The sequence below is a fragment of the Oryzias latipes genome, chromosome 14 (genome assembly GCF_053564925.1).
Source record: "Oryzias latipes strain Hd-rR chromosome 14, Olatipes_Hd-rR_3.1".
NCBI classification, from domain to species: Eukaryota; Metazoa; Chordata; class Actinopteri; order Beloniformes; family Adrianichthyidae; genus Oryzias; species Oryzias latipes.
Window position 1 is genome coordinate 15560844 of NC_136250.1, and position 27454 is coordinate 15588297.

The window sequence follows — 27454 nt, forward strand, 5'->3', positions numbered from 1 at the left end:
GGCAGGCTAGAAAAGGCTGACTTAAACAACAGCATTAAAATTAGAAAAAAACGTCTAATTTGATAAGAACATAATTATTATGCTGATGTGGTCTTGTACAACAAAGCATAAAATTGTTCAGAAGTTACAAAATGCCAATCAGTAGCAGTTTCCTCTGAGATGAACTAACCTCTGACTTCACAGATGTGTTTGAGATCTATCACAGTTGCTCTGACTGCGCAAGTCTGTGTCTCAAGTGGTTTCTAATCATACTTTAGTTACCCTGATTTTACCACCAAGCCTATATCCCCACAAAAGTGATATTTTAATACTGATGTTCTCTTTACTACATCATTTTTTTAAACTTCCAAACATGGCAGTTACATAGTAGTAGAAAGAAAGAATGTGTTGAAATGGACTGCCTTTGTTGACAGCTTTTCTAACCCTGTTGACCACATTTAAAAAAAAATACCCTTAGTTTGTACACTGTTCCCCCTCTTATTCGGGTTTCAATATTTCCAGTTTCATGTATTTGCAGATTTTTTTAAAGTCACGTGACTCCTTCAGTTAATCACAAAAACTCAGCTCAAGATGCTTGTATGAAACTTTTGCGTCTGAAGGAGGTGCTGCCGGGGAGGACGGGAGCGGAGACAAAGAGCACACCAGCCAGTCGGGTTCCTTGCTGGCCGCTAAGGAATATTTCCCAGCTGGTTCCACTAGTTCCTCAATCGCTACCAACTGAAGTTTGTGCCCCTGCTCGAAGAAATGGCAACAGCTGACTCAGAAGCGTCCACAATATATCATGATACACCGAGGAAGATGATCGCGGAGAATAATTATCATACGGATCAAGTGTTTAATATGGATGAAATCGGCCTTTTCTAGAATAAGATGCTTTCTCGCGCTTAACCCCTTTTGCAGGGGTGGGGGGTGGATTCTCCGTATTTGCAGATTCTGCGTATTTGCGGGTTTCCCTGGTACTGCATTTTCTTATTACCCTAAAAACTATTTTCTTATTACCCTAAAAACTATTTGTCTCCCATATTTATATTTTTTCATAAAATATGTCCTGCTCAAATATATCTCGCTCGGGAAACATTTGCGTGTAAGCGGTTGACATCAAATTCTGACCACCAAGTTTCTCAGATGATTTTAAAAAACATTTTTTTTTTTGTCCATGAAGCAACATAAAAAAGTACAAATTGAAAAGCAGACTACGACATCTAATTTAAGACAGAATGGCAAAAGCTGTTTACTTGCTAAACAGTAACTGTTGCACAAAGGAAAGCTACCCTTTGTAAAACTGTCATTTATTACACATAATGATGACTGGCTGTTTTTAGAGCAATCAACAACACATTTATACTATCCAATACATTTCACACTTTTTATTGTTAGATTAGTGAACATAAATATTTTTTAATGTTTAGTGTGGATAGAAACCTCATTTGAAGGTGTAGATTATAATTTCTGTAATGCTGTACCAAAACTTACACCACTTTTGTTGAATCCACTCAAAGGCTAAAACTGTTAACCATTTTCCTTATCATATTTTAGGATTTTCCCCACAATTGTCTTACAGTGGTGGACTGTGTTTTTCTAAACCTTTAAAAGACATATTTTAAAGTTAAACTGGCTATGTATCTAACCCTCAGGCATTAAGGTAAAATTCTGAGAAGCATTATACCCACTCTAGTTCTTGACGTGGAAGCAGATGGAAGAAATTAGTTTCATCCTAAATTATTAGGTGTTGGTTTTGAACCTAGAACGCCAAAGTATGCAAGCTTCTTGAGGATGCATGACTGACTCAAGCACATTGCAAAATGACATGCACATTTTTGGTATCAGTCAGTGATCATGAAATGCTGTCTCAAATGGAAGACCAAAAGCAACAAATAAGTCAAAGTAAACCATATGGTTGCATCTAAATCAGATATTTTTGTAAACCTACACAGGAAGATATTCCTGACAGAACGTGGATGTCTAATCAGAATTGACCCATCCACCTTTGTAGTGCAAAGTACAGCCAACATCCAACGCGTCCATGTGTGAACACAGCAGGTAAATCTCCAGGGGATTGGAACTGAGGGAGTGTGCATGCTGATGAGTAGTGTTTGGTACTTTGCATTCTTCTCTGCTTCTCTGTAGATTGATTTCCACTTTTTTGTTCTACTATACCACAGATACATCCAAAAAAAGAGTAGAATTGATAACAATTTAAGAGCAATATTCACTGCAGATAAGTAGGTGATCTTATCTTTCTCTTTTCTACCTTGAAGTACTATTGTGAGAATAAAACAACTGTTATCTCAGCTGATATATGTGGTTTAGTAGATGAGTAGTTATTATTTGTATTTGTATCTCTTGTATTGATTATGGGAATATATGAGTTTCCTGTCTTGAAGTAATTGCTTACCAGTTCTATATATTACAGACTATGGTAAATAGGACAGATGAAAGGAAAGTACTTGTTTAGAAATAAAACGTAATGAAGTGTGACAGAGAGAGTGTATCAGTTGGTATAGATGTTACGGTAAAATGTACAGAAAAGCCCATTTAGGATTTCATAAATGCAGTATGCACAACCCCCAAACCCTTTCTTTTTTCACCCATCGTGCATTTCTTTTTCTCATTAACCCTGTTCTTCCCCCTCAGTCTTAGTTTCTCTTGGTGTAAAAGGGTAATTGGCACCCTTTTTCTTTAATTAAAATAAGGCCTAATTGTAGATGAAGCAGGCCAAACGTTCATAGGCCTGTAATTTCCCTATCACACTGTTGAGGAGGGCAGGCCAAGAGGAAATTAACATACAAGTCAAGAATAGACATTGTTATTAGGAAAAAAGGGTTCTCGTCAAATGGATGCCGTTTTCTAATGGAAGGTCAGTTGTTTAAAACCTGATGACCTAAATTTTAGTCTGCACACTTTTCTGATAGCACGAGTGGGTTTCTTATTTATTTATACAATAGCTCGTTCATTTGCCCTCTTCTGTCTTCATGCTGTAAAAAAAAGGAGTGCCAGATACATATATATATATATCTCAACATTGTTTGAAAATAAAAATGCTAATTGTTCTCTTTCTACCCCAATTTCAACCCACCAACTCCACACCAGTCTCTTATTTTCTTTTCTTGAGAAATTCTGGCTGAAGCCCATCTGCAATAGTTTTCCGTAATTGTATTTTCACGGCTGAGACGCAGCTGCCTCGCCAGGCCCAGTTTGAGTTTAGACTTCTGTAGTGTCTCCTAACATAGACAGTTGTCTTGTAATTACTGTACAATTGTTTGTTTTGGGTGTTAAATACAGCCAGATGACACATTTTCATTGTTCCAACATTTTCTAGCACGCCGAGCAGTTTTCCGGCAGTGGGTGGCCGCCGCTACTAAAAGAATGTAAGGGGAAAAACTAGCTTCCTCTTGCTACGGCTGTGAAAAGCAACGCCATGCAAGCATATAATACAAGCACTCACCATCTCATAGAAACATTCATCCTGTCTCATAAAGCGTAATGATAGAGCAGTTATAAACAGTGATTACTGCACCTGGAGGGGACTGTTTCTGCTCCACACCTTAATCAGCTTATGAATACAGATGCAGGGTTCATCCAAAACACGAATGGGGAAAGTGTTGTTTTATATGAAGCTTTAGTGTACTCAATGTCGACCAGATTCTGGGAAAGCACCGGGTGGAACTTCGTAACCCATTTATCCTCCTCACCCACTTTCCTCTTCTTCTTCCTGCTCTCGGCACAATTTTCTTTTCCTTTGGTTCTGCAAAGGCAGGTGAGCTTCGGTGGTTTTGAAGTGGAAGAGGCTTAGAGGCTTGCATGTTGGTGTTTTTTTAAGAGAAACCCACAGAGAGAGTTAAATGAAGAAGCAGGTAATACGGAGAGAGAAGTCAGTGATTAGAGTCGCAGCACATGCACCTTTTATCCCTCAGAGGGATGGAATGACAGACCAGCTACATATGCAACCCTGATGATTAGTGGCTCTTTGGCATTACTTTCTTATGCAGTGTGCTTGAAACGTTCACCCAGACATGAAAACAGGAAAATGTCACGGAGGTGGAATGCACTAATTCAGCCATGTGGCAGCAATGGAGGGGTCAAGGGGATTAATTTTGTTGTGTTGCTTGTTGAAAAAAATGCATGAAATTTTAAATGGAAAAAACATGAGCCACAACACACATTCACCAAGAATAGGGATTTAAGGAGATAAGGACTTCAGGTCTGATAGCCATCTGTTAAGTCTAAATAGACATGGCTAAATGTAGTTCATGTGTCTGTATTTTTATTTACATTTGTTTATACATATTTTTCTTGGCATAGATTCAATTTTGTGGATATTTTTTACAACTCTTAAGCAGCCTTATTTACTCATCAACAATAATGATGTCGATTGAATGGCTGAGATGAACTAAGTGTGTACTTCTCACATAACTGATGTTTTTAATTTAAATATGACAAAGTAAATAATATTTATTAAAGTGTTAAAACACATCAAATAGGCTTAAAAAACTCCACAATATCCCTTGCAATTTAAACATGGCACAAATAAAATGTTACCATTATATGTCATAAAGATGTATCTGTGAAAACAACCAATGATGGCTTCATGCAGACCACCTACAGCCATCAGATTTACATAACAAAAATGTATGGGTGTTGTATCAGAGCAAAGGTATGACAGCCTCCTGACTACCAGCAATGCACATTTGTCCTCTGTAGAATGCATTTCTAAGCCTGAACATCTCCAAACCCCTGCATACAACTAAATGAATTCAGTTTGGTATCGATGGAGAACATTTTGGGCTTTTAAATGATAGCAAATTTAAAGGAGTGGGGCTCTAGAAATGTAGTTTATGGTGGATTAAAATAACAACTTTGCTTGATGTGGTTGAATAAATGAACACAGGGGTTAGATTCATAGGCTGATGATATTTTTTATTAATGTCAAAGTATACCGCTGTTTATGTAGAATATAGTGGTAAATGTTTAAAGGAATTCAAGGTGGCCATGATTAGAGCTGTTTTTCTGCTGTGAAAATGCTCTTGTTAGTCTTTTGAGTAAAACAAATTGAATCCCATAAAATGTCTATTGAAGGGAAATAAAAGTAACTTTGTAAATGGTTTAGGGTTTCACAGCAAGCTAAAATGTTTGAGGGTTTTTTAGCATCATTAATCACAGTGACATTGGAAGCCATCAGTCTAACGGATGTGCCTTGAGAAATATATTGGTCGAGAGTATTTTTCTTTTACTGCAGGCTGCTTCTAATGATTCTTTATTATTGATCGATCTATCATTTCGAAGATAAATGTTCACTTCCGTAACCCAGGGTCCAAAGCAATGTCTTTACATAGCTCAGTAAAGCGGGACATTTTTACACTAAAAAAGCTGAAACTAGATTATGTTTGCCGTTCTTGTTTGATTTAGTTGGTGGATATAACTCAACTCAAACAAATGCTGTAAAGCAGAACTTTAGTATGATTTAAAGGGAAGCATTATGCCGTTTATGACTGAAAGAATATACTTATGGACTAAAAAAACATTTTTTCAACAGTACAGTTTATCTGAAACTTTTAATTTTTGGCAATATAATAAAAAAATAATGTTGCTTTAATTATCTGGTGGAAATCAATCGTGAAAGGAAATAAATCCCAAAATTCTGATTGGTTTTCATAACAGACATTTCAGTCAATGTGAAGGGGTTGGAGAGCCTCTTGACTTAACTTTTCAAACAGAGCGCCTTATTAACTTGAATGATATACAGGCGTTGAACCCCAACCTCCTTTGACCATTTGTTTTCATAGAGCTGTTGTCCCTCCACCTTAAATCTTTTTTATTGACTTCTTCTGACAACATGTCAAGTTCTAAAGGCTAATCTAACAGAAATGTCACCATGTCCATCTAATTACCCACCACAGAACAAACAACTGTATTTAAAACGATAAAAAGTCAACTCTGATTCAAACCAATATCTTCCTCCAGAGTTAGATTTTATTGAACTCTTGGGTCACTAAAAAACTGCTCAGGTTACTTATGAGCTACTTCTTAAATGACAAAAAAAAAAAAGAATTGATGGATGAAACTCTGTCCTCTACTCTAATCCCAGTGTGAGCCATTGCTCTCAGTTGGCATAGAAGACTTCAAATATGTTCACTCTGTATTGTTATATTACATAGTTTCTTTCTAAATCAGAAAAAAACCTTATAATTTGTATCTTCTCTGTTGTGACTCATCATTGTATCTTCTCCACAGAGGTTCTGATGAACACTAAAACTGAGACGTCTGATCTCAAATGGACCATCTTCTCTCGCAGCAAACCAGAGGTATGTTACCTCCAACCTCACTATACAATCTATGTTCTCAACACAGACCTATTGGTGCCTGTGGATTTTCGACCTCCAGCTGTTCCTTTGTTACTTTGGCTATAAACAGACTCCTTATACAGTTGGAGCAACTGACAGAATAAAGAAAACACCAGGCTGAATGTGCCATATCACATATATTAGAAGCAGATGCTTAGATGTATCCGCCTGTGGAGCCATAGGGCCTGTCTGCCCACAATTTTGGTTCCTAGAGACAGAAAAAGACATATTTGTAATCCGATCAGCTGAAGAGTGGTTCCTGGGGTATTTCTGCCGGCTGCGTGTCATTGACCAGAAATGCTCAACTTACAGATGGAAACCAGTCGCATCGACGCTGTTACAGATTTCTGGGGCTCCACAAAAATAATAAACAAAATGTATGTTCTCTTGATTAAGACGTGATGCAAGACACGCTGACATCCTGAAAATAATTTGTGCAGCCTTTCCAGTCTGAAGCAGCTTATCAAAAGCTTTGTGTTGTTAGAAACGTGGCTGGGGTGTGTTTTTCTTTAACATTAACTCTGAACAAAAGAGTTCAAAACAGATTTAGCTGGTGATGACAAGCAGCATTGGAGAGATGCCATGAGCTGTCTGCGTCAAATAATGTTGACATAGAAAAGGTTGCCATATGGTTCCTTATTTATAGTATTAGAAGATAATGACACCTTTGTTGCCAATATTTATTGCAAACCAGACATGCTCTGGCAGTAAATTTCACAAGTGTGACATTTGTCAAATTTGAGCTACTTTTTCATTAATTATTTATATAAAGTTATGCTCGTCAGTTCTGAAATATCAATGGATTTGTCCTACCCATCTTTTGTTTATTTAAAATTTGGAGCTGAATCTATCAAACTGACTATAAATAGATCTGACACAAAGGATGTTGCTGAGAAATATTGTAGAACATTTCACTCATTTTTTAATATCTTACTGTTCACCAATTGCAATACAGTAATACCCATGTTCACAAAAACATTTTTTGCGTATTATTTCAATGGGAAGTTTAGACAACGATTTAGTGCAGGGATCAGGAAGACTATAGCTTGCGAGCCAATTATGGCTTCTTTTATGTGCTAGCATATACCTTACCTGGGATTTTAAACTTTTGATCTTTTGTCAGGTGACACTGAAATGTATGGACTGTACATGTCAAACTTCAATTTGTGTGAACGCACCATATGGCAAGCATTAGCAGTGCCATACAAGACGCGAACCTCCACAGACTGAGTACCAGCAGTGTCACCTTTTAAAACAAACAAAAAAATGTCATATCACCCTACGTAAACAATAATCGTTGACCAATCGACTACTGAAATTATGGTTAGTGACAGCCCTGGTAGCTACAGTACAGTTTAGAGTCAGCTGCAGCTCAGACAAGGAAGGGATGTAAATGAATCTCGTTGTCTATAAGTGAATACATCAGAATAGAGCGGAGCAGAGAACTTGTGGTCTGCTGACTGTAGCTTCTACGTCGCAACTGCAATCTTTGTCAAACAAAATGTTTTCGTTTGCTCCTGTTTCACCAAGATTTGAGCAAAGAAATACTCAGAAACGCAATTTTAAGTTTAAATGTCTTTATATATTTCCACCATCATCAGTAAAAAGCCACAAAAACATTTTTAAAACACCATATTTGTTGGAGTGGGTCTTTAACCTAACATTAATAAGTCATTCGATCATGACTGGAGCAAACATGTAAGACAGAGGTTTTCTTTTACCTAACGTAATGTTTAATGTTAAAGAAGATGGTGATACTTTCATAAGACCATTGCTTGTTTTATGATAAATAACTGTTGATCCATTTAATACCTTCTGAACCTTCTGTCAGTACTCACAGACCTATTTTAGTGACAAATTCAGAGGAAACTGTTGTGCATCCATATCACAGAAACCATTTTGCACGCACACCTATCAACTACCACAGCCACGCTTTTTATTTTTTTGTAAATTAGAAGGGAAGTTCTGCCTCCCAGTGATTCCGACCTGGCTTCCATGGCTTTGCTGCTTTGTAATTCATTCAGAGCAGCATTCTGCCTCACTCCACACATCATAGGCAAATGGATTTTTAACATTTTCCACATTTACATAAATGAATCTCAGAGCCTCAAGTTCAGCAGATCTTGCTAATTTTTGCTCCTGAAATGTTAATCTGTGCTGGTTATTCTGCTCTTTGGGGAAGATTTGGACTGATTTCTCACAAGTTAATATTAAAGCATTGTTTAGTCACATGTAGCCTAAACACGTTTCAAAATAAATATAGATTTCTGTTGACAGTTTTCCCCTCATACATATTTGTGACTGTACTTACTCAAAGAGAGTGTTGGCGGGGGGGTCTGTCTTGAGTTCTGTATGCTGTGATGTCTGTTGTCTGACAAGTGACACTTGGATTCCCCCAAGCTGAGCTGCAACTCAGCAGGAGGAATGATTTAGCAACCCAGGTTTCAAGTTTGGGCTGGATGAAAATCCTACAGCAGCCCAGGTTTGTCTCTTGGGTCCCTGGCAGGTGTGTCAGAGAGCTGAGCAAGAATTGCATCATTATTTTGATTGATAGGACGTATGATATGTATGACAGAAGATTTAAAAACCTTGGAGATAATCGCTGAAGGTGAATTAAATATATTACTTAGTGCTCGTACACTTTCTGGGTCAGATGTGTTTTTTTTATGTGCAATCTGACAATCATTTGTCCTTTTTTCTGTCAGTGGGAGGAAATAAGCGGTTTGGATGAAGAGGGCATCAGCGTAAGAACCTATCAGATCTGCCAAACAGACAGTTCTTCCAGCCACTGGCTGCGCAGTGGATTTATCCAGAGACAGGGAGCATCGCAGGTCTATGTGGAACTGCGATTCACCATGATGGAGTGCTCCTCCAGGGGCACACACCACCGCAGCTGCAAGGAGACTTTCAACCTCTACTACTACCAGGCAGACTCCAATGAGGCCACAGCCACCTACCCACCCTGGATGGAGAACCCATACACAAAGGTAACAGCAATTCCCCCCTGGTTTATAGAATTACTGTTGAACTAGGAACAATTATTTCAGTTTTTGGAGATTTTTTATGTCGTTTAATGAATTTTCTGACCAAAAGCTACCAAGAACTTGAAATATATTTCTAATACGTCTCATTTGTTCATATAATACAGCACATAAAAGCCACATATTTAAAAAAAAATCAATTTGATGACTTCTATAATGAAATGATCAAAATTAGAACTTAAAACTTCATTATTAAGCTCAAAGCCAGAGTACATTGTGACTTTGAGTTGTCAGACAGGAAAGGCCTAGAAAAAAATACCTTTTTTCAGTGTTTTATTGCTCCTGATTCAAATCTGAACAAAGCATTTAAATTTTATTTGTAAGAACGATAAAAAAGACCCAAACTGTTTCACTTGTCAAGTTTTTCTTTTTCTTCGTAAAACATGAATGCATAAACCTTTAAAAAAAAAAAAATCAGCTTTGATTGTCCCATGTGTACATATGAAAGGAGTTTGCTCTTTAGTAGCCTTCAATCTACTGGGAGTCTCTGTATACTGTAATGTAAATAATTGCTGCAAGTTTTCCAAAACACACAAGCTTTCAAATGGAGAACCCTGCCCTCGAGTATGCAGTTGACATAACTTTTATTTATCCTAAAGGGTCAAAATCAGTTTACAGAGATAAAACATTTTTTCTACTTCGTTCATTTGTTTTTTTTTGTCATTTAGTCACTTTTATTCTTTGCCCAAATTATGATTTTCCCTCAGTCTGAGGGATAGACAGTTTTCTAAAGGTCACGTTATCTGCACTTTCAATCTAATTCTCAACCTTGTTTTTCTCCATGCATATCATTTGTGGACGCATTCACTCCAGGACTGTTTGGTCCTCACCAGAGTTTGTTTCCCCTGATAATTGCTTCGTTAGGTGGGTGTGTTAGCTTATCTGAAGTTTGGTGCAGCCAAAGCAAGCGGACTCTTGTTTACATAAAAACAAGGCTGTCAGTTTGCCTGGAAGTGAACCCTTATATGGTAAATTTAAAGAGTGAAAGCAGGTGGGCTTTCCAGTGAACCAAAGAAAGAAGGCAAAGGGAGTTCACATTATATGGATTGTGTTAAAAAGACAACAAAGACGTTTATTGGCCAAATCAAGACAAGTTTGAGGAATATCTCTGGGCGTTTATTTAGATTGTATGTGCTTACTGTTACGTGACATGAGAAGTATTGTAATATTTACTGGGTTTTCTGTCCTAATTATTAATCCTTATCACTGCTTGTTTTTTTGTTTGTTTGTTTGTTTGTTTTTTCATTGTCCAGAGAACTTTTTTTTTCTACTGAAAACATGCCTGGGGTTTTACAAAGGTCAGAAATGGCAGAATATTGTGGGATACCTGCTGTAAACAAAGTGAAGGGAAACAAAAAGGAAAAAGAACACAGAAGCCCTAAAAGTGTGCTTTAGAAAGAGTTCAGGAATGTCACGTCTACCTAACAAAGACCACTTGAATTCTCATGTGGGCTGGAATCTGGTTGTTGCATAATACCTTTTCTTTTCTCTTCTTCTTCTAGGTGGACACAGTGGCCGCAGACTTTCTGCTGAGGAAGGGTGGGGAGCGGAAGTTTAACGTGAAGACCCTAAGACTCGGCCCACTGAGCAAGCGAGGTTTCTACTTGGCTTTTCAGGCTCAGGGCGCCTGCATGGCCCTGCTGTCGGTCAGGGTGTTTTTCAAGAAGTGTCCTCCTTTGGTCAGTGCCCTGTCGTCTTTTCCTGAGACTGTGCCCCGTACCCTTGTGCAAGAGGCACAGGGCGAATGTGTGAAGAATGCCGCTCAGCAGGGGCCTCGACCTCGACCACCAAAGCTCTTCTGCGGCGAGGACGGTCAGTGGGTGGGACAGCCGACAACCTCCTGCGCCTGCCTGCCTGGATACGAGCCAACAGAGGGTCAGACACTCTGCACAGGTAATTTCAAAACTACTGCAAACTACATAAACAGATGTATGTATATAAACTACACCCACACATGCTACACAGCCTACAGACTAAACATGAAAACAATGGCAAGATGAGGGTGGAGGTTCACTGAGGGTTGAAGTTTTTGAGAGGAAATGAGCGACCAAGGAAGTTAATGAAGCAGGGCAGCAACTGTGACACAGTGGGATACAAAGGGAGGTCAGCCTGAGAGGCACTTAACTGGGAGAGGAAGAGCAGGGTCAAAGGCTCACTACTGCAGTGTCTAATGCTTTAGCTGGGAAAGTGAGCAAAGGAGGAATGACGAGGTGAGGGAAGCAAATCAAGGTGGCGCTCCAGGTGAAGATTGCAGCCGCTTGACAACATCAAAGCAAAGCGCACAACACAGAGGAGAGAAGCAGAAGGATTTACTCCAAAGTGGTGCTGCAGCTTTGCCCTAATGAGTCCAATTAAAAAGTCACGTGTTTGGACACTCGGCACGTACGCACTCGCACACGTTTTCTGATGAACGATGAGCTCAGAAAACAAAAACACACACAGGAAATGGGCCTTCTTTTCAGCAGAAATCTGATTTCATCCATCTTTGTTTGGAGGCACCATTTGGTTTGATCTCTGTGTGAGGTCCCATCATTTCATTTACAATAAATAAATAGATAAATAAAAAGGAATTAAAATTACAACGTTCTGCGTGTGGTGAAGTGCCATTTCCAGCATTCTGTCCCTGAGCAGAGCTGTGAGGAAAAACATTCACTGAGCCATAAAAAGAAATTGGCTTCACATAGAGATTGGACAGTTAATTTTCTTCAAATGCTGCTTGTTTCAAAAACACATCACTGACATCACGCTTTAAATTCAAACTCATTTTTGCTGAGATGCCATTCTATATCAGAGACAGCATTTTTAATATCCAAATCAAAAGCATAGAATAAAACCTGTAAGAACTGTAGCCATGATGTGATGTGAAAGAAATTTGCTTGATTTGAATAATTAGGCCAAATCTTTGAGCAGAGCCTCTTGAGGACAATAAATACTACTACATGTGAGGGGTTTGTGTCGCTGTTTGCTGGTGCAGCTCTCAGAGCAACTCTATACAAATGATCACAAAAATAAGCTATTTACATTCATCACATCAATTGTTATTTTTTGCCAAACTTGGCTGTAGATGTATCTGAGTAGATGAGTTCTGGACACACAGTTGCATCCGTTTTAAAATATAAATGTGTGTGGTGGGAAGCGTAGAGATGTAGGGGCTATTGACCTCTGACCCAGCAAAAAATCTTAAATATTGGAAGTGCCTAACTTAACATCTCATATCAGGTGATGATTTAGCATGACTGCTAGATACACAGATCACGTTCCCTCATATTTTTAATGCACTCAGGATTAAGGCAACTTTAAATTTCAAAAGACCAAGTAAGCTAGGGCTGCACGATATGACTAAAACTTTGTGATCAAAATGTGCAGTGGCGATATGACTTGTGATACATGAACAAATATCAAAACAAAAAAAATAACTGATGCCTAATTTCCATTTCACTGTAACAGTTTTATTGTAATAAAAATCAACATAACTTAAGTTGCATCCCAAATGACCCTCAACTATATAGGAGGCAGGCATCTAACAAATTGGGGTCCATCCAATTGGTCAGATGCGTAAAGATCTCTATTTGATCTGTCAAATACTTCAAGCTACCATTAGATTGTTTTAGAATGTATGTAAATATTTAAAGTAACTTTTTATCGCTGTCTTTTGTGATACGTTTATCGCACAGGCTGATATTGTGATAATGATACATTTATGATATTGTGCAGGCCTACAGTAAACCGATCCCACTTCTTCTAAAGTTTGATAAATCCAGGAACGACGCCTTGCTCCAAAGGGCTGTATGGGATTGTTGAGTCGCCTTTCAGCATTGGTTTGCATTCATTCAGCTCTCTGTAGCATTGTTAGTTTTAGCTACACAAAGGCGTCAGAGAACAGAACAGAAAGGAAATCGATAAACTGAGTCAGGCTTTCACTGGGACTTTAACGTCTGCCCTCTTCATTCAGACGTACTTCAGGTAATCAATGATAGGCAGCTGTCTGGGTCTATTTTTTCTCTAAATTGGCAATTAGTATCAGCCTGATTACTATGATTACCTTGGTTTATAGCTCATTACGTTTTTCCGTGTGTTAATCTGCTACCATCTGCCCATAAGTATGCTGGAACAATAGATCTTTGCACCTTGGCTCAGGTCTGTTTGAAAGAGATTGTCAGTTTTGTTTGATAAAGTCCCGAGTTGAACACAATGATGTCCTCCCCAAGCCTGTCCTGTCGGCCAGTTCAAGTCCAGTACAGAGGGGCAATGCCAAAGCTGTCCAGGATTCAGCCACGCCACCAGCAGGGGGGCATCTGTCTGTGCGTGTCGCCCCGGGTTCCTGCGTGCACAGTCTGATCCTCCTAACAGCTCATGCACAAGTAAGTCATAAGAACCGATCATTAGTTCAAACAAGGAAGTGCTTAGGAACAGTGATTTCTATTTGTAATTTGCTCTGTGTTATAGCTACAGATTGATGTGCATTTATTGTTTTTATCTTTCTTGGGAAGTAGATCTTGACGGTTTTGAGTGACACCCTAATCCTCGTGAAGGAATTTCCGTTCAGACAGATTTTAAAGTGTGAATGAGGTTGTACCTTTTTAATCGAGGTGCTCTAAAGAAGATGTGAAACATGTGAAAACCCTCCATCTGGTTCTTAACATGCTGTTCTCTGCAGGTGGGAGGAAAAACAGCTGGCATTTTTGGACAATTTTGTTTATGAAAACCTTAAACGAAAGTCTTGATCCTAATTAATATTTTACATGCAGGCGTTTCTTTTTGGTTGTTTTCAGGTTTTTACTTTATGTATTTTTACTTTATGATGCTTTTCCAGGCAGCTGGGCAAAATTCCAGAACTGTGTTCCCCTGAAAATAAGCCTTTACTACTGTTGCAGTATCAAGGATAAAAGTAAAAGGAGCTTTGATTAATAAAATGTGTGCCACTTCATCAAAAATTGCCCTAACCCAACATGTCAAATTCATACTTCAAATGCTTCCAAGACCGAGCCCGATGATCGTCCCTCTTGGGTTTTTTTTAGCGAGAGCATTTTCAGCACAGCGTTACCCGCAGGCTCAGTGACAAGCCTCTGTCTCGTTGGCAGGAAGAGGTACTGATTCCCAGTGCCTGAGAGGTCCCTCTGTTTAGTTATGCTTGGCTTGAGGCAATAACCATGTTCCTATAATTTTTTTTTTTTTTTTTTTTTACAATGATCATTATCACCCATGCTTTGGATGAGACCGATTGGAACAGTGAAATTCTGCGACATGTGTGCTTCTGCTGTGACGCAGAGCCACTGCATGAACATTATTCTGCTTGGTGACTAAGCGTCTGAGGGCATCTCAAGCTTTTATCTGAAATTGAGTGCAAGTGGGTTAGAAAGCGGTAAAGCAGCTAAAGAGGAAACCAAGGACAAAAAATCTATTACTTCACATTATTTGATTTATGTATCAATATTTGAAGAATAACTACAGACAGAATAAGTTTGATTAATGATGTAGGGTTTTATTTTTGGATCGTATGCGATTTAGCATAGTGCACAACAGTCATTTTTTGATGTATTTTCAAAGTGTTCCCAGTGGTCCTTTAATTATGATTGTTATTTTTAGACAAAATCCCAAAACCTGTGTTGGGACATTTTCTCTGCAGAGTGGCAGTAGTTCATTCAAAAACGACCTCGGAGTTGTGGGTGGAAGGATGGCACGGAGCAACCCCGCCCCCCTTTCCTTCTTCTTTGCAGAGAGATCAGAGCAGGGAGCTTGTGGCATGCCCAACTTATTTTCTAAATCACAAATAAGCTATTTCAAACTGCTTTTTTCCCAGATTACTCCTGATTCATATTGATATAAATAATAAATATTCAGAAATGCAATTTTAAGCTTATTTCTTTTATGTGTGGCTTCCATCATGAGAAAAATGCCACAAAAACACCAAAAACAGCACTTTGATCGGAATGGGTCTTTAAAACTCTCCAACTAATCGAAGTTTTTGTTGTTGTAGAAACTCCCTCTGCTCCACGCGGCATCAACCCTCGCATCAATGCCACAACCCTCACTCTGGAGTGGAATGAGCCTCTGGATAGCGGCGGTAGAACCGACCTGAGCTACTCTGTCAGGTGCTCCATATGCAGGTCACCCAAGTCGCCCTGCCAGCCCTGCAAAGACGGCGTCATCTACCGCCCAGCACAGGAAGACCTGCTAGTTCGAAGGGTGGAGGTGTGGGACCTGCTGCCGCACACCACATACACCTTCACCATTCAGGCTCTCAATGGGGTGTCCAAGCTCAGCAACAAGGAACCTGCCAGCGAGAGCATCAACATTACCACCAACCACGAAGGTGAAAGACGGAGGCAACGATTTCACCGACGGTAGAAAGAGAGTGTCATGTGGTATTTATGACTATGTGACTCTCTGTGCAGTCCCGTCGCTGGTGTCTGTGATTCGGAAGAGTGACTCCACAGAAAGCAGTCTGACTCTGCACTGGTCCGTCCCGGCTCAGCCACGCTACAACGTCTTGCAGTATCAGCTTCGCTACTGTGAAAAGGTAACTCACAACAGGACCCAGCTTGTTCAAAATCTCTGCCAGTCTCTAAACCCCTGCAGGTTTAGCAAAAGCTAGAATTACAAGCAGGCTTGAAGCCTCCAAATGAATACTTTCCAACCTTTTCATTATTTCATTAGATTGAGATATTTTATCCACCAAGGGTAAGATTAAATCAACATCAATAACTAATAAAAACAAGTGGAAAAATAAAATGGGCCGACAGCAGCAAATGATCCAGAGGTCAGTCTTTCCCCAGCTGTAATCCTCATGCGCCTAGATCAAAAATCACAAACGGCTTTAATTTAAGAATACAGCATTATCCAGCTGCAGCTCTTCCAGAGAAAGCAGCTTGTTTCTCGTTGAGCTTGCATTTTTTTTTTTTTTTTTGCAGCGCTTCAATAAAAATAATAAACAGATAATAAAAATCAGTAATACTCCTGCAGGGTGTAACGGCAAATGAGCACAGGCAGCAGAACTGAAAGAGGAAGGATCCTAGGCTGAAGGACTTCTGAAGGCCACTTCCAATGACACTGCTATGAATCATGCAGTCTTGTAGATCTAAGACTAATGAGCCTGGTGTGTATGTTAAATAGAAAATATAAATATAAGGGGCTTGTGTTGGGTCTTTCTTCTGAAGCAGCCAAATGTACTTTGATTGTGGGGATTATTTATGATGCTTGTGATGATGTCAATGAGCTGAAACCGTGCCAAAAAAAACAAGGATTCAGCTATCTCAACCAAAATAAGAATCAACTTACCCAAAAATAAAGCTTTAGTTCAAAGAAATTGCAATGACTATCAATAAGGGAGAAAATAATGTGTATCCTTGTTTCTTGGGGAGGAAAATCTATTTTTAGAGAAGTTGAAGGGGAGGAAAAGTAGGATCAAATTCTCTGCAGGCATACACCTAAGGAATAGTGCAGTGGTAGTGACCTAAGATCAGCTCTGCAGGAAATTAAATTGATGACATCTATTAACCAGCGGATCTGTGAGACCAGACAGCTCATTGGTGTAAAGGTGAGAAGTCACACTTATCAAATCTTTTATCTTATTATTTCCAAAAATCAAACTTCTCTTAAAAAAAAAAAAGTTTACAAACTGAGTCTTTCACACCTAAAATGAGATTCTGATGCCTTGGGAATATATCCCTTCTCTGTTGAAAAGGAAACCACAAGGAAGGCTCCTGGTCCTGATGGCTTTTGTGAGGACATATTATGTTATCATGCAGATCATTTCAGCTGTTTTTTTATTTTGAAATTACCACCATGTTTTAGGCTCCGAAGCATATCCTGTCACGATCTTCATGTATGAAAATAGATCATTCATTGATATTGGACATTATAATCTGGTGTGTCTTGTGGTTTGTGAAAATATGGTAAATTTAAATCAGCTTAACGTGAAAACAGGAAAAACACTTAATCTTTTGTTTATTAATTTAAAAGTATCCTGAGTAAACCATGATTTGGAGTTACGTTTGCATTTATTTCCATGAGTTTTTGTAAACATTGTGATCAGATAAGTTATTGGCCCAGCGCCAAGCAGAGACTTTACAACGCTGCCTTCAACTGAGCTGATAAATGTCTGTCAGTGTTTGAAGGTGCTGCTCTGCAGTGCAGTGGACTCTGTTAACGGCATATATAAACTCTGTCTTGAGGTTTTAACTCATGGTTTTACAGGAAACCTAGATGGTTGATGTCAGACAATCTGCTCATCCCCCTCTGGACATTAGTAATGCACGGTAAGGGGATCAGGCTTTACGGGAGTCTGCAGTGACTTTTGAAGTTTTAAAACTGAGCCAGTTCTGAACAGCAGCAGCTCAGGATTCACACGTGTTCAGCAGGAGTATAACTAATCCCCTGTTTCATGTAGATCTTGTTTTATTTTCCTAAAATCCATTTTAATTTCTGGCTAACTCCACGTTTCTGGTTTTGTTTTGTTTTTGTTTTTTTTCCCCCCTGCAGGACAGACGCAGTGATGATCAGTGCTTCTTCACGGAGAGCAGCAGAAACCAGGTGGTGCTGACAGACCTCCGCAGGGCCACTCAGTACGAAGTGCAGGTTCGGGCTCGAACGCAGGCTGGTTACGGCAGCTTCAGTCCTGCAGCCATCTTCCGCACACTGCCTGATGGTGAGAAAAATGCTCTGCAGAAGATTGTCTCGAAGATTATCGTGTTTTGAAATCCTTATCTGCATAATCAGCTCCTACACAGGTTTTCAAACATTTTTTCTTCTGTGTCCCTCTGACTGACCTCGCTTTTAGTCTGAAATATTTGAAAGGATTGTTGACTCTCAGTTTTTGGCTTCTCTCATCCCCAACTGCCAGAATAAACTCCAAATGCAGCTCTGTTGACAAATTACTCTAACTTCCTTGCTCTCTGTTTTTTCTCTCCCTTCCTGGTTTCTTTTGTCTGTCTCGTCTGTCAGGACATGACTCTGCCTCGCAGTTCTTGGTGCCTGGCATCCTTATCGCTGTCGGGATGCTACTGCTCGCCACTTTCGTCTTTGTGGCCGTCTACTGCATACGGTGAGAATATGGGAAAAGGAAAAGAGGGAGAGGAGACGACAGATTTGCAAGCAAAATAAGCTGACAAAATGGCAGGAAACGAGGAAGAAAGAGGGGGGGAAATCGAAAATTAATAAGAAGCGTGACCCCCGTGTTACGGCTCTGCACCGCTTTGTTCTCTTGTTTATACATATCTTGTCTTATCAACAGTGGATTTGGACCGCGTCACCCACACTGAGATTGACGAGATAAAGCATTTCTCATGATTTCTTTTGCTTCCACAGCTAAAAGCTGCCAGCTCACTGTAACGCTCTCTTTAAACGTTCATTGTTTAAGGAATAGTGCTGGATGCTGCTGCAGGAGAGCAGGAGCAGGAGAAAGTGCCTGCATGTTTCAGAGAGATGACGATGAAAGTAGAGGGCAGGAAAAGACAGGATGCAGGCGTCCCAGCCCTGTTTCCACAGGACAGGAGAACAATAGCTGTGACCTTGTGACTCCATTGGGCACACACAAACCAGAAACTGAGGCCCAGATCTGCCATGGACCGAGGGTGGTGCTTTTTCTGCTATTTTAGGCTTCTGAGGTGGGAGAGGAGCAGAGGAAGGCGGGGATCCAGTAGCTACAGGCTTCTTGCAGTCTTGCAGGAATGAGCAGAATTATAATGGAGCCACTCATGTCAAAGAGCAGCACCTTAGGGGTTGGCTCGGATGTACACCGTCACCGCAAGTCACCTCTGTTGTGTTAAAGATTTCCGAAGATTGTTTAAAGCCTCCAAAGGCCCTTGAGAACAAGGCAGATTTCTGAGTCAAATATGGCTGAATAGAATGGATGATGATTCCTTTAAACAAAGGATGGAATTCCCTTTTTTAGGCAAGGCATCTATTTACATCCCAACATATGTCTGCGTCATTCCTGCAACACAATTCATTCAGCTCTTAAGATTTTGTTTGGGGAGAACACAGAATCATCATCCAGTGTTTGTGTACACTATGATCAGCATTTCCAAATAGTGGGATCTTATTTATTTATTACTTTATTGTCGGATGTAGTCTGGTATTATAAAGACACCTGGTGCTTCTCTTATTTGCATTTTGAAATGCCAAGTTTTTCAGAGCTGTGTAATTATTTTGACCATTTGTAAAATTGTTGATTAATTTTCACTGAAAAATAATAAAAAAGGCACTTTATGCTCTTTGCCTGACTGCGGGTTTAGTTAAAGAGTCATAATGCACACAAAAACATGAAAGATCATAACGGCAATTAAAAAAGCAAAACAAATAATAATTAAACATTACATTTTAGAAAACAAATCAAAATTCCAGAAAATAAAATGCAGAAAATGTTGTCTAAATAAACTGTTTTCTAAATAAAATATTTAAAAAACTAAACAAAATAAAAACTGGTAGGTATTATTGGACATCACTGATTGGATGTTGACATTTTTTCAACTTTTCAGCCAGAATTTCTTTATTTATTATATTTTTAAACAGAAGATATTTCTTAAAGCTTCTGACCACAGCCACTGCAAAGGTTTGGTGATTGCTCAGCCAACTCTTTACTAGATTTCGGGTTAAACGTCCTTCTGCTTTCCATGTTCTTTAAAACTCAAACGCCATCATCCATTCATGTCTCCCAGTCCCAGCCTGTTCTGGTTTCTCATTTTGTTTCATTTTTTTTTTCAAACATTTCATTTTAATTTCTGGAAAGTACTTTTAGTTTTTTGTTTTCTAAAATGCAATCTTGTTTAAAATTGTTTTGCTTTTTAAATATCCTTGTGATTTTTGACATGTTTTTGTATTGTGTGATTTGTTGATGTGATATACACTTCTGGGCCACCGTATTATTGGCCTGATTTTTTTCTCCAACTCCTTTTGTCTACCTCGTGTTTTTAAATGGTTTAAACCAATTTGGATTTAAAATAGTAACTGATATATATATATTCAATTTTGAAAAAATTCCAGTCCAGGTCTCCTCTGAATCGAACTGAAAAACATGGCCTAATAGAATTGGACAAACAGTTTATTTAAGTCTCCAATTATTGTTTTATGTTAGTAGTAAACAATTTTTGTTTGTCTTCTAAATTGTAACTTAGTTTTTTTTTGTTTTCTTCTTGTGATATTGTTAATAATATTACATTTTATTTATTGCGCGCCTTTTTCTGATCTCAAGCTTGCCAGACGAATTTAAAAACACTTAGTAATAAGAGCTAAATAGATCAAATGTTGAGCCATTAAAGGTTTTGTCGAGTGCTGCCACCCTAACATTGTTAAAGTCGCCCTGATCTCTTTCTGCCTGCAGCCGACACAGTCGCATGAAGGATTCAGAGCTGAGTGACAAAAGCGGCCAGTTTCTTGTTGGCCAAGGTAACTAATCAAAGACGCAGAACACTCATTTTTGCTAGACCAGGCTCTGTGCTGCTGGCCACAGTCCTTTGCTTTCTTTTCCCACGGCTCTGTTTGTCTGTCGCACACAGGGGTCAAGGTTTACATCGACCCCTTCACCTACGAGGACCCTAATGAGGCCGTGCGAGAATTTGCCAAGGAAATCGATGTTTCCTTTGTCAAGATAGAGGAGGTTATTGGTGCTGGTGAGTCTCAGCCCTTAGCTTTTCCCACTGATAATGACCATATAATCGTAATGCATTGTTCTGTTTCTGTGGGCAGTGTTTTTCTTCTTTTTTTTCCCTTTGCTTTGAAATTAGCCGTCCTGTATTTATGCTGTTTATCGAGTCAAATTAAATCAAAGTAATTTAAAAACATTTTTCTGGACTATTTTCTAATCAGTGCAAATTCAATATTGGGGCAGAAATAAAGCAATTAACTGATAAATATGTTGCGCAGACATTGGTGAGGCTCATTTAAACTAAAGGGCGCCACTTGCTGCGAGCAAGCTTTACATTCTCTAAATAACACGCCAATTCTCGTAATGTGATGAAAAGCAGTTTAACTTTTGTGTGTGTGCGCGCTGCAGGCGAGTTTGGCGAGGTGTGTCGCGGCCGACTGAAGATCCCTGGAAAAAAAGAAAACTACGTTGCCATTAAGACTCTCAAAGGAGGTTACACGGACAAACAACGGCGAGATTTCCTGTCTGAGGCTTCCATCATGGGCCAGTTCCACCATCCCAACATCATCCACCTCGAGGGAATAATCACTGCCAGCTGTCCAGTCATGATCCTCACTGAATTTATGGAGAACGGAGCTCTGGACTCTTTTCTGCGGGTCAGTGTCAGTTAAAGTGCATGAGGCCAAACAAGCTGAGTCATCGTTTTACCTCCAGCTGAAGTTTTCTCTGCTGTTTTTTTTTCCAGATGAACGACAGCCAGTTTACTCCCATCCAGCTGGTGGGGATGTTGCGGGGCATTGCCTCCGGCATGAAGTACCTGGCAGAGATGAGCTACGTCCACAGAGACCTGGCTGCCCGAAACATCCTAATCAACAGCAACCTGGTGTGCAAGGTGTCAGATTTTGGCTTGTCCCGCTTCCTGCAGGAGAACTCCTCTGACCCTACCTACACCAGCTCTTTGGTGGGTCTGCAGCCCCAGTTGATGGTGCAAGATTGTTATTTTCTGTTATCTTCAAGCCAAGAAGATAGTTTTTACCTTTAACTCAAAATATAAAGTTAAATATTTATTGATTGATTTATTTTGCAGGGAGGAAAGATTCCAATCCGCTGGACAGCCCCAGAGGCGATAGCCTTCAGAAAGTTTACCTCCGCCTCAGATGTGTGGAGTTATGGCATCGTTATGTGGGAGGTCATGTCTTTTGGAGAGAGACCCTACTGGGACATGAGTAACCAGGATGTAAGTTTAAGGAGAGATGTCCTACTCTGAAAATCTTGTGTTAAAAGTGTTAATTCTGATCAGACCTTTAACTTATTTCATCCATCCTTTCTCCGTAAGGTCATCAATGCCATCGAACAGGACTACCGGCTGCCCCCGCCGCCTGATTGTCCCACCCACCTGCACCAGTTGATGCTGGACTGCTGGCAGAAAGACCGCTCGGCGCGTCCTCGCTTCTCAGACCTTGTTAGCGCTTTGGACAAACTGATCCGTAACCCTGCTTCGTTGAAAATAGTGGCTCAGGAAGGAGCGGGGTAAGAGCGCTGATGCTTCTGACTGACTTTGGCAAAACATGCCTTTTACCTGGACCGACTGTGTGTTCACTTTTCTGCTACCAACACTGACCTTTAAGTAATGGCTTGTCATTATACAGCACAAGTGTGAGCTGCCCTCCTTCTGGATGAGGGGCAAGCATATGTAGGAGTATACATTATCATTAAAGTGATAACTAAACGTCCTCTGAAAGTGCAAACGGTAAAGTTTTTCTGAATTTGAAACTAAAAAAGAAAAAAAAAAGTTCAAAGATAATTGAAATTTAGGCATGTTTAAACTGCAAAAGCTCGAAGCCGTGCTGTTTGAGAACATTTTGTCAGAAATATTCCTGACTTTCTCTCAGTGCAAAGGGCAAATGCTGCATTTCCATCACGGCTCTTTCACTGTCATTTGTCTTAATGATGCCTCCAGGATCCATTTGTCAAAGTGATTCATTTCCAAGTGACAGACCAACAGAAGCCAGCAATGTTTGGATTTCACATCTGAAAAGGGCTGTAATGTCTCTTTCTCTGAGTCCATTTAAAGTTCTGACAGTCTGAGGACAGACATTACCCTCCTACTGTCCACTCTTGAGATGCCACTCTGCGTCCTGCTGTGCCCTGTCAGATGCTTGCTGTGCCTGTTTCCCTGCCTTCACATTCTGCCTGTCAGCTGGGGCTCGCAGCACAGGGTCCCCCACCCCTGACAAATCTCATTGTTTGTCCCTGTCAGTCACTCAGCTACACATTAACTTACCTTTAACCCCCCACCCCCCCTTACTTGTCAACTGGAATGTTGCTGCAGGACGTGCATGAGCTTAGCTCTGCTGTTTCAGTGACAGGCTATGCAAGTAATTTCTATTGTTTCTGGACTCCGTGCCCCCTCAGGCCGTCCTACCCCCTGCTGGACCAACGTGCACCTTTAGCTCTTTCTCCGTGCACGTCGGTCGGGGATTGGTTGAGGTCCATCAAGATGGAGCGGTATGAGGACAGCTTCCTGCAGGCTGGCTTCAACTCAGTGGACCAGCTGGCTCAGCTCAGCACACAGTCAGTTCCTGTTTCCAGATTCTTCTTCTATAATGCAGATCTTTTTATTTGCATTTTCCAGAACCCAGTTTAGTTTCCTACAACAGAGTATTAAGGCCACCATAAAAGAAAATATATATATATATATATATATATGAAAATAATATAGTAAAATAATAAGAACAAAGTTGTAAAATTTTACAATAAAAAAAAATTCTACAATTAACTACAATAAATTAATACAGTTATGCTTTCAAAAAGCTGTCATTTCACAAGAAATAAGTCATGCTTTTTCAAAAATAAAATGTTACAGTTAGCTTTTAAAATGTTTCAACAAAAAAATCAAATATTATCCATTTATGTTGCAGACAATTCAGAGAAATCGAATGGCCTTCCCTTTGCTCAACACTAATCACTAATTTGCCTTTGCTTTTTTTGTAAATGTAAAACTTTTTTCCTCCATAATTTTAGAAATTTATTCACATTTTCTTTTTATAATTGCACAATTTTCTCTCATTTTGACACTTTTGTAATATTTTACATCTTTTCTCTCCTAATTATACAGCTTAATTCTCATAATTTTACCACTTTTTTCACTTTTTTAACTCTTAATTTTAGAACTTTTATCTCATAATTTTATGATTTTTTTTAATAATTGCACGTCTTGTTATTGTAGTTTCCTGTGACCTGTTTAATTGGAAAAACTTTTTTCTCTTTTCTATTCAGAGATCTGCTGCACATGGGTGTGACCCTGGCTGGGCATCAGAGGAAAATCCTTTCCAGCGTCCAGACACTGACCTTTCAGAACAAGAACACAGCGACTGTGACTTTCTAGCCGCCCTGCAGTGAAGAAAATGAAAAAAAACAAAAAGCATGCAGGTGTGCAGCAGTTTGTTAAGATCCGTCTGGGTCCTCCTCTGTTACCTACAGACTCCAAGAGCGCCGGAGAATGTATTCCTAACCTGGGAAAGGGAAAAACAACTTTGCCAATGACGTTGACTAATGAGAGGTGTCTAGAGAGCGGCACTAACCTGTCTCCACGAATGACTGAGTGTGGTCGAGCAGACCGCCAGCTACATTTTTACATGTCTCAAGGAGCCAGTATCTGTGCCAAACCAGAGCATTGACACATCAGAGTTCACTCACTTTCTGTAGTTTGTCTCTAAAAGTGGTCTGTTTGCATTTTGGAATGTCTAAGTTTCTGACCTCAAACTTAAAAAAGAAAAAAGAAAACAGGACAATGTGCCCATCTGAGAAAATTGTTTCCGTATTGGTGTGTTATTAGAGAGAAGCTGTGCTTTCATTCCAGGTGTCTATACTGAGTCCCTCTGGATTCATCTCCGACACCTTTCACGACCTCCTCTTGTACTCAGGTGTGATGAAAGATGCAGACGCTGGACTTCCTCTGACCAGACTCCTCCTCTTCCTCAGTGTGGCTCCGCCTCTGTCAGAGCCCAGAGACATATCAGCACTTTCATCATTTCAGAGCGAACCATGGTGATTCCATGTTTTTCCGTCTGCTGGCAGCTCCGTTTGACTATAATTGGCCTGAACAAGGACCAGGCGGACTCTGTGAGCTCAGCAGAGATGGGTTTTCTTTAAACGGGAACATATGTGGCCTCCAACTTGTCTTCTTGATATTACTGATTCATTTTTTTTCTGTATTCTCCATCTTCTAGTGCCATTACTTTGTCTTTGTGATCTTATATTTTATAAAACAGAAATGTCTCCTGATGAATTGAGTTCATCTTATTTTAAGATGTCTTAAAGGCTTACTTTCTGCATCCTTTTTTGGGGGGTGGGGGGTTGTTTTCCTGATTAGTTTTCCAAAGCACACTCTGTCCTTTGCCCCGAAGTGACAAAACGATAGGGTTTTACCATTTAGCATTCAGAGGAAATGGCAGGTACGAGCCCCTTACGGCAGGATCTGATACATTTCAGTGTGGGATGCTAATGACACTGTTGAGCTGCTTCTTAATTAGCAGACAAATGCCCCTCACACTTTGACTTCAGTGTGTTTCTTCTCCATGCTTCCCACAAACACACCTGTTTTATATATTCAACACGGAGAAAACAGGTCAACAACATCCCCTTCCTTCTCCGTGGGATGAAAAATCATGTCTGTAAGTGGAACGCGGTTTAACCCCACACCCCGACTCCTGGGTTGCATCTGTTGAATGTTTACAGCAACCCTTCTTGACATGTAGGTCATAAATCATTTTCCCTGCTCAGCATAACATTGTTTCTATAAACGTTGAGACTCTAGAGAAGAAAAATTACAAATATTTGCAGTTGGAGTGTAGATCGAAATGATTATTCATTTATAAAATCTAACAAAAATCCCAACTTTCTAGCGGAAATGTTTAATTATGTGTTTTTTTTTGTGTGTGTGGTTTAAAAAGATGAGGAAAAAGATTGATGTTGGCCCAACTTGGATGTTTTATTAATGCTTCTAACTTGGAAAAATGAGAATTAATAAGGATAAAACTCTAAGAGGTCTTTGCCAATTTTCCCCGAGCAAGTTTTTCCAATTCATTCTCTTTCATTTTAAGTTGACTTTAAGCAAAAAATCCTCCCCAAAATTCTTTTTAGAATTGAAATGTATACAAATCAAAATACTAATTTTTTTTACTCATTTAGACGAGATTTGCTGTACATAAAGTAGCATAACAATCCCATGAGCATGATGCCACCACCACTTTTGCAGTAGCACAGCTATTTTTCTTTTCAAAGTTTCTAAAATCTTTAACTTAGAGATGTAGTTCAATACAGAAGAAATACCAGGAATGTGAGTAAAGATGTATTTGTTACAGAAAAATGAACGAAGTCCACAATCTTTGGTGTTTACGCTCTGGGCCGATCACTCCAACCATCCATCACTCCATCCTTTTTCTCAATCTGCTATATCCCTTTCAGCATCACGGGGTTGCAGAACTTTAACTGTTGGGTGAAGACATGGTACACCGTGCACAGGTCGCCAGTCTGTCGCTGGGCACACAATCACTCCCACACACACACATGGACACATTAAAGTAGCCAATTTACCTACGAAGCATGTTTTTGGACTGTGGGGGGAAGCCGGAATGCCTGGACGAATACCCACACATGGACGGGAAGAACATGAAAACTTCACACAGAAAGGTCCTGGATAGGATCCAAACCAGGGCCTTCTCGCTGTGAGGCAAGAGCACTAACCACCGCCTCACTTTGCAGTCCAAACTTGAACTGTGGATGGACAAAGCCCAGATGCTGAGGTTGGTTAGAGGCTAGACCATTACAAAGCATTGCTCCAGGTGGAGGAGGGACAGCGAAATTGTTTGTGATTACTGAGAAGGCTATTTGGAGATTGGTTCAAATTCACCTTTAAGTGAGACTGATATTCCTTATAAAACTTGAGCTAAAGTTCCACCAAAATACAGAAATGGCAGTCATGCCTTATGGCCAATTTATACTTCATAGTGATTTGCAATCGCTCAGGTAGCACTGGTCACAAAGCCACTGGAAGGAAATCGCCCTTGTTGCTGAAAAACTTTGCATATGAGGAAAACAAGCTTTATATACAGTGGGCCAAAAAAGTATTTAGTCAGCCACCAACTGTGCAAGTTCTCCCACTTAAAAAGATGACAGAGGTCTGTAGATTTCATCATAGATATACCTCAACTATGAGAGACAAAATGGGGGAGGGGGGGTAGAGTAGAAAATAACATTGTCTGATTTTTAAAGAATTTAAAGAATATTTGTAAATTATGGTAGGAAATAAGTAATTGGTCAACAACAAAAGTTCAACTCAATACTTTGTTAAATACCCTTTGTTGGCAATGACAGCAGTCAAACGTTTTATGTAAGTCTTCACAAGGTTTCCACAAACGTTTGCTGGTATTTTGGTTCATCCCTCCATGCAGATCTCCTCTACGTATAGTAGTAATGTTTAGGGG

The 27454-nt window shown here is 39.7% G+C and overlaps 1 protein-coding gene across 3 annotated transcripts in view; it reads left to right on the forward strand.

Annotated features, from left to right (window-relative positions):
• The window catches only part of ephb4a (eph receptor B4a), a 52166-nt gene extending 26909 nt beyond the window's left edge, over positions 1–25257 (forward strand). For 2 of the 3 annotated variants that reach the window (XM_078930600.1, XM_020708900.3), the window contains 16 exons: positions 6232–6302; positions 9047–9328; positions 10885–11275; positions 13591–13743; positions 15360–15695; positions 15778–15902; positions 17864–18029; positions 18326–18425; positions 20703–20767; positions 20878–20991; positions 21375–21622; positions 21712–21927; positions 22054–22203; positions 22303–22496; positions 23382–23540; positions 24246–25257. In XM_078930600.1, coding sequence (XP_078786726.1) covers positions 6232–6302; positions 9047–9328; positions 10885–11275; positions 13591–13743; positions 15360–15695; positions 15778–15902; positions 17864–18029; positions 18326–18425; positions 20703–20767; positions 20878–20991; positions 21375–21622; positions 21712–21927; positions 22054–22203; positions 22303–22496; positions 23382–23540; positions 24246–24354 — 2879 coding nt within the window. In that variant the 3' untranslated portion in view covers positions 24355–25257. The remainder of the gene's footprint in view (positions 1–6231; positions 6303–9046; positions 9329–10884; positions 11276–13590; positions 13744–15359; positions 15696–15777; positions 15903–17863; positions 18030–18325; positions 18426–20702; positions 20768–20877; positions 20992–21374; positions 21623–21711; positions 21928–22053; positions 22204–22302; positions 22497–23381; positions 23541–24245) is intronic. The other variant, XM_011483458.4, reaches the window with a different exon arrangement.
• Positions 25258–27454: the final 2197 nt, after the last annotated feature.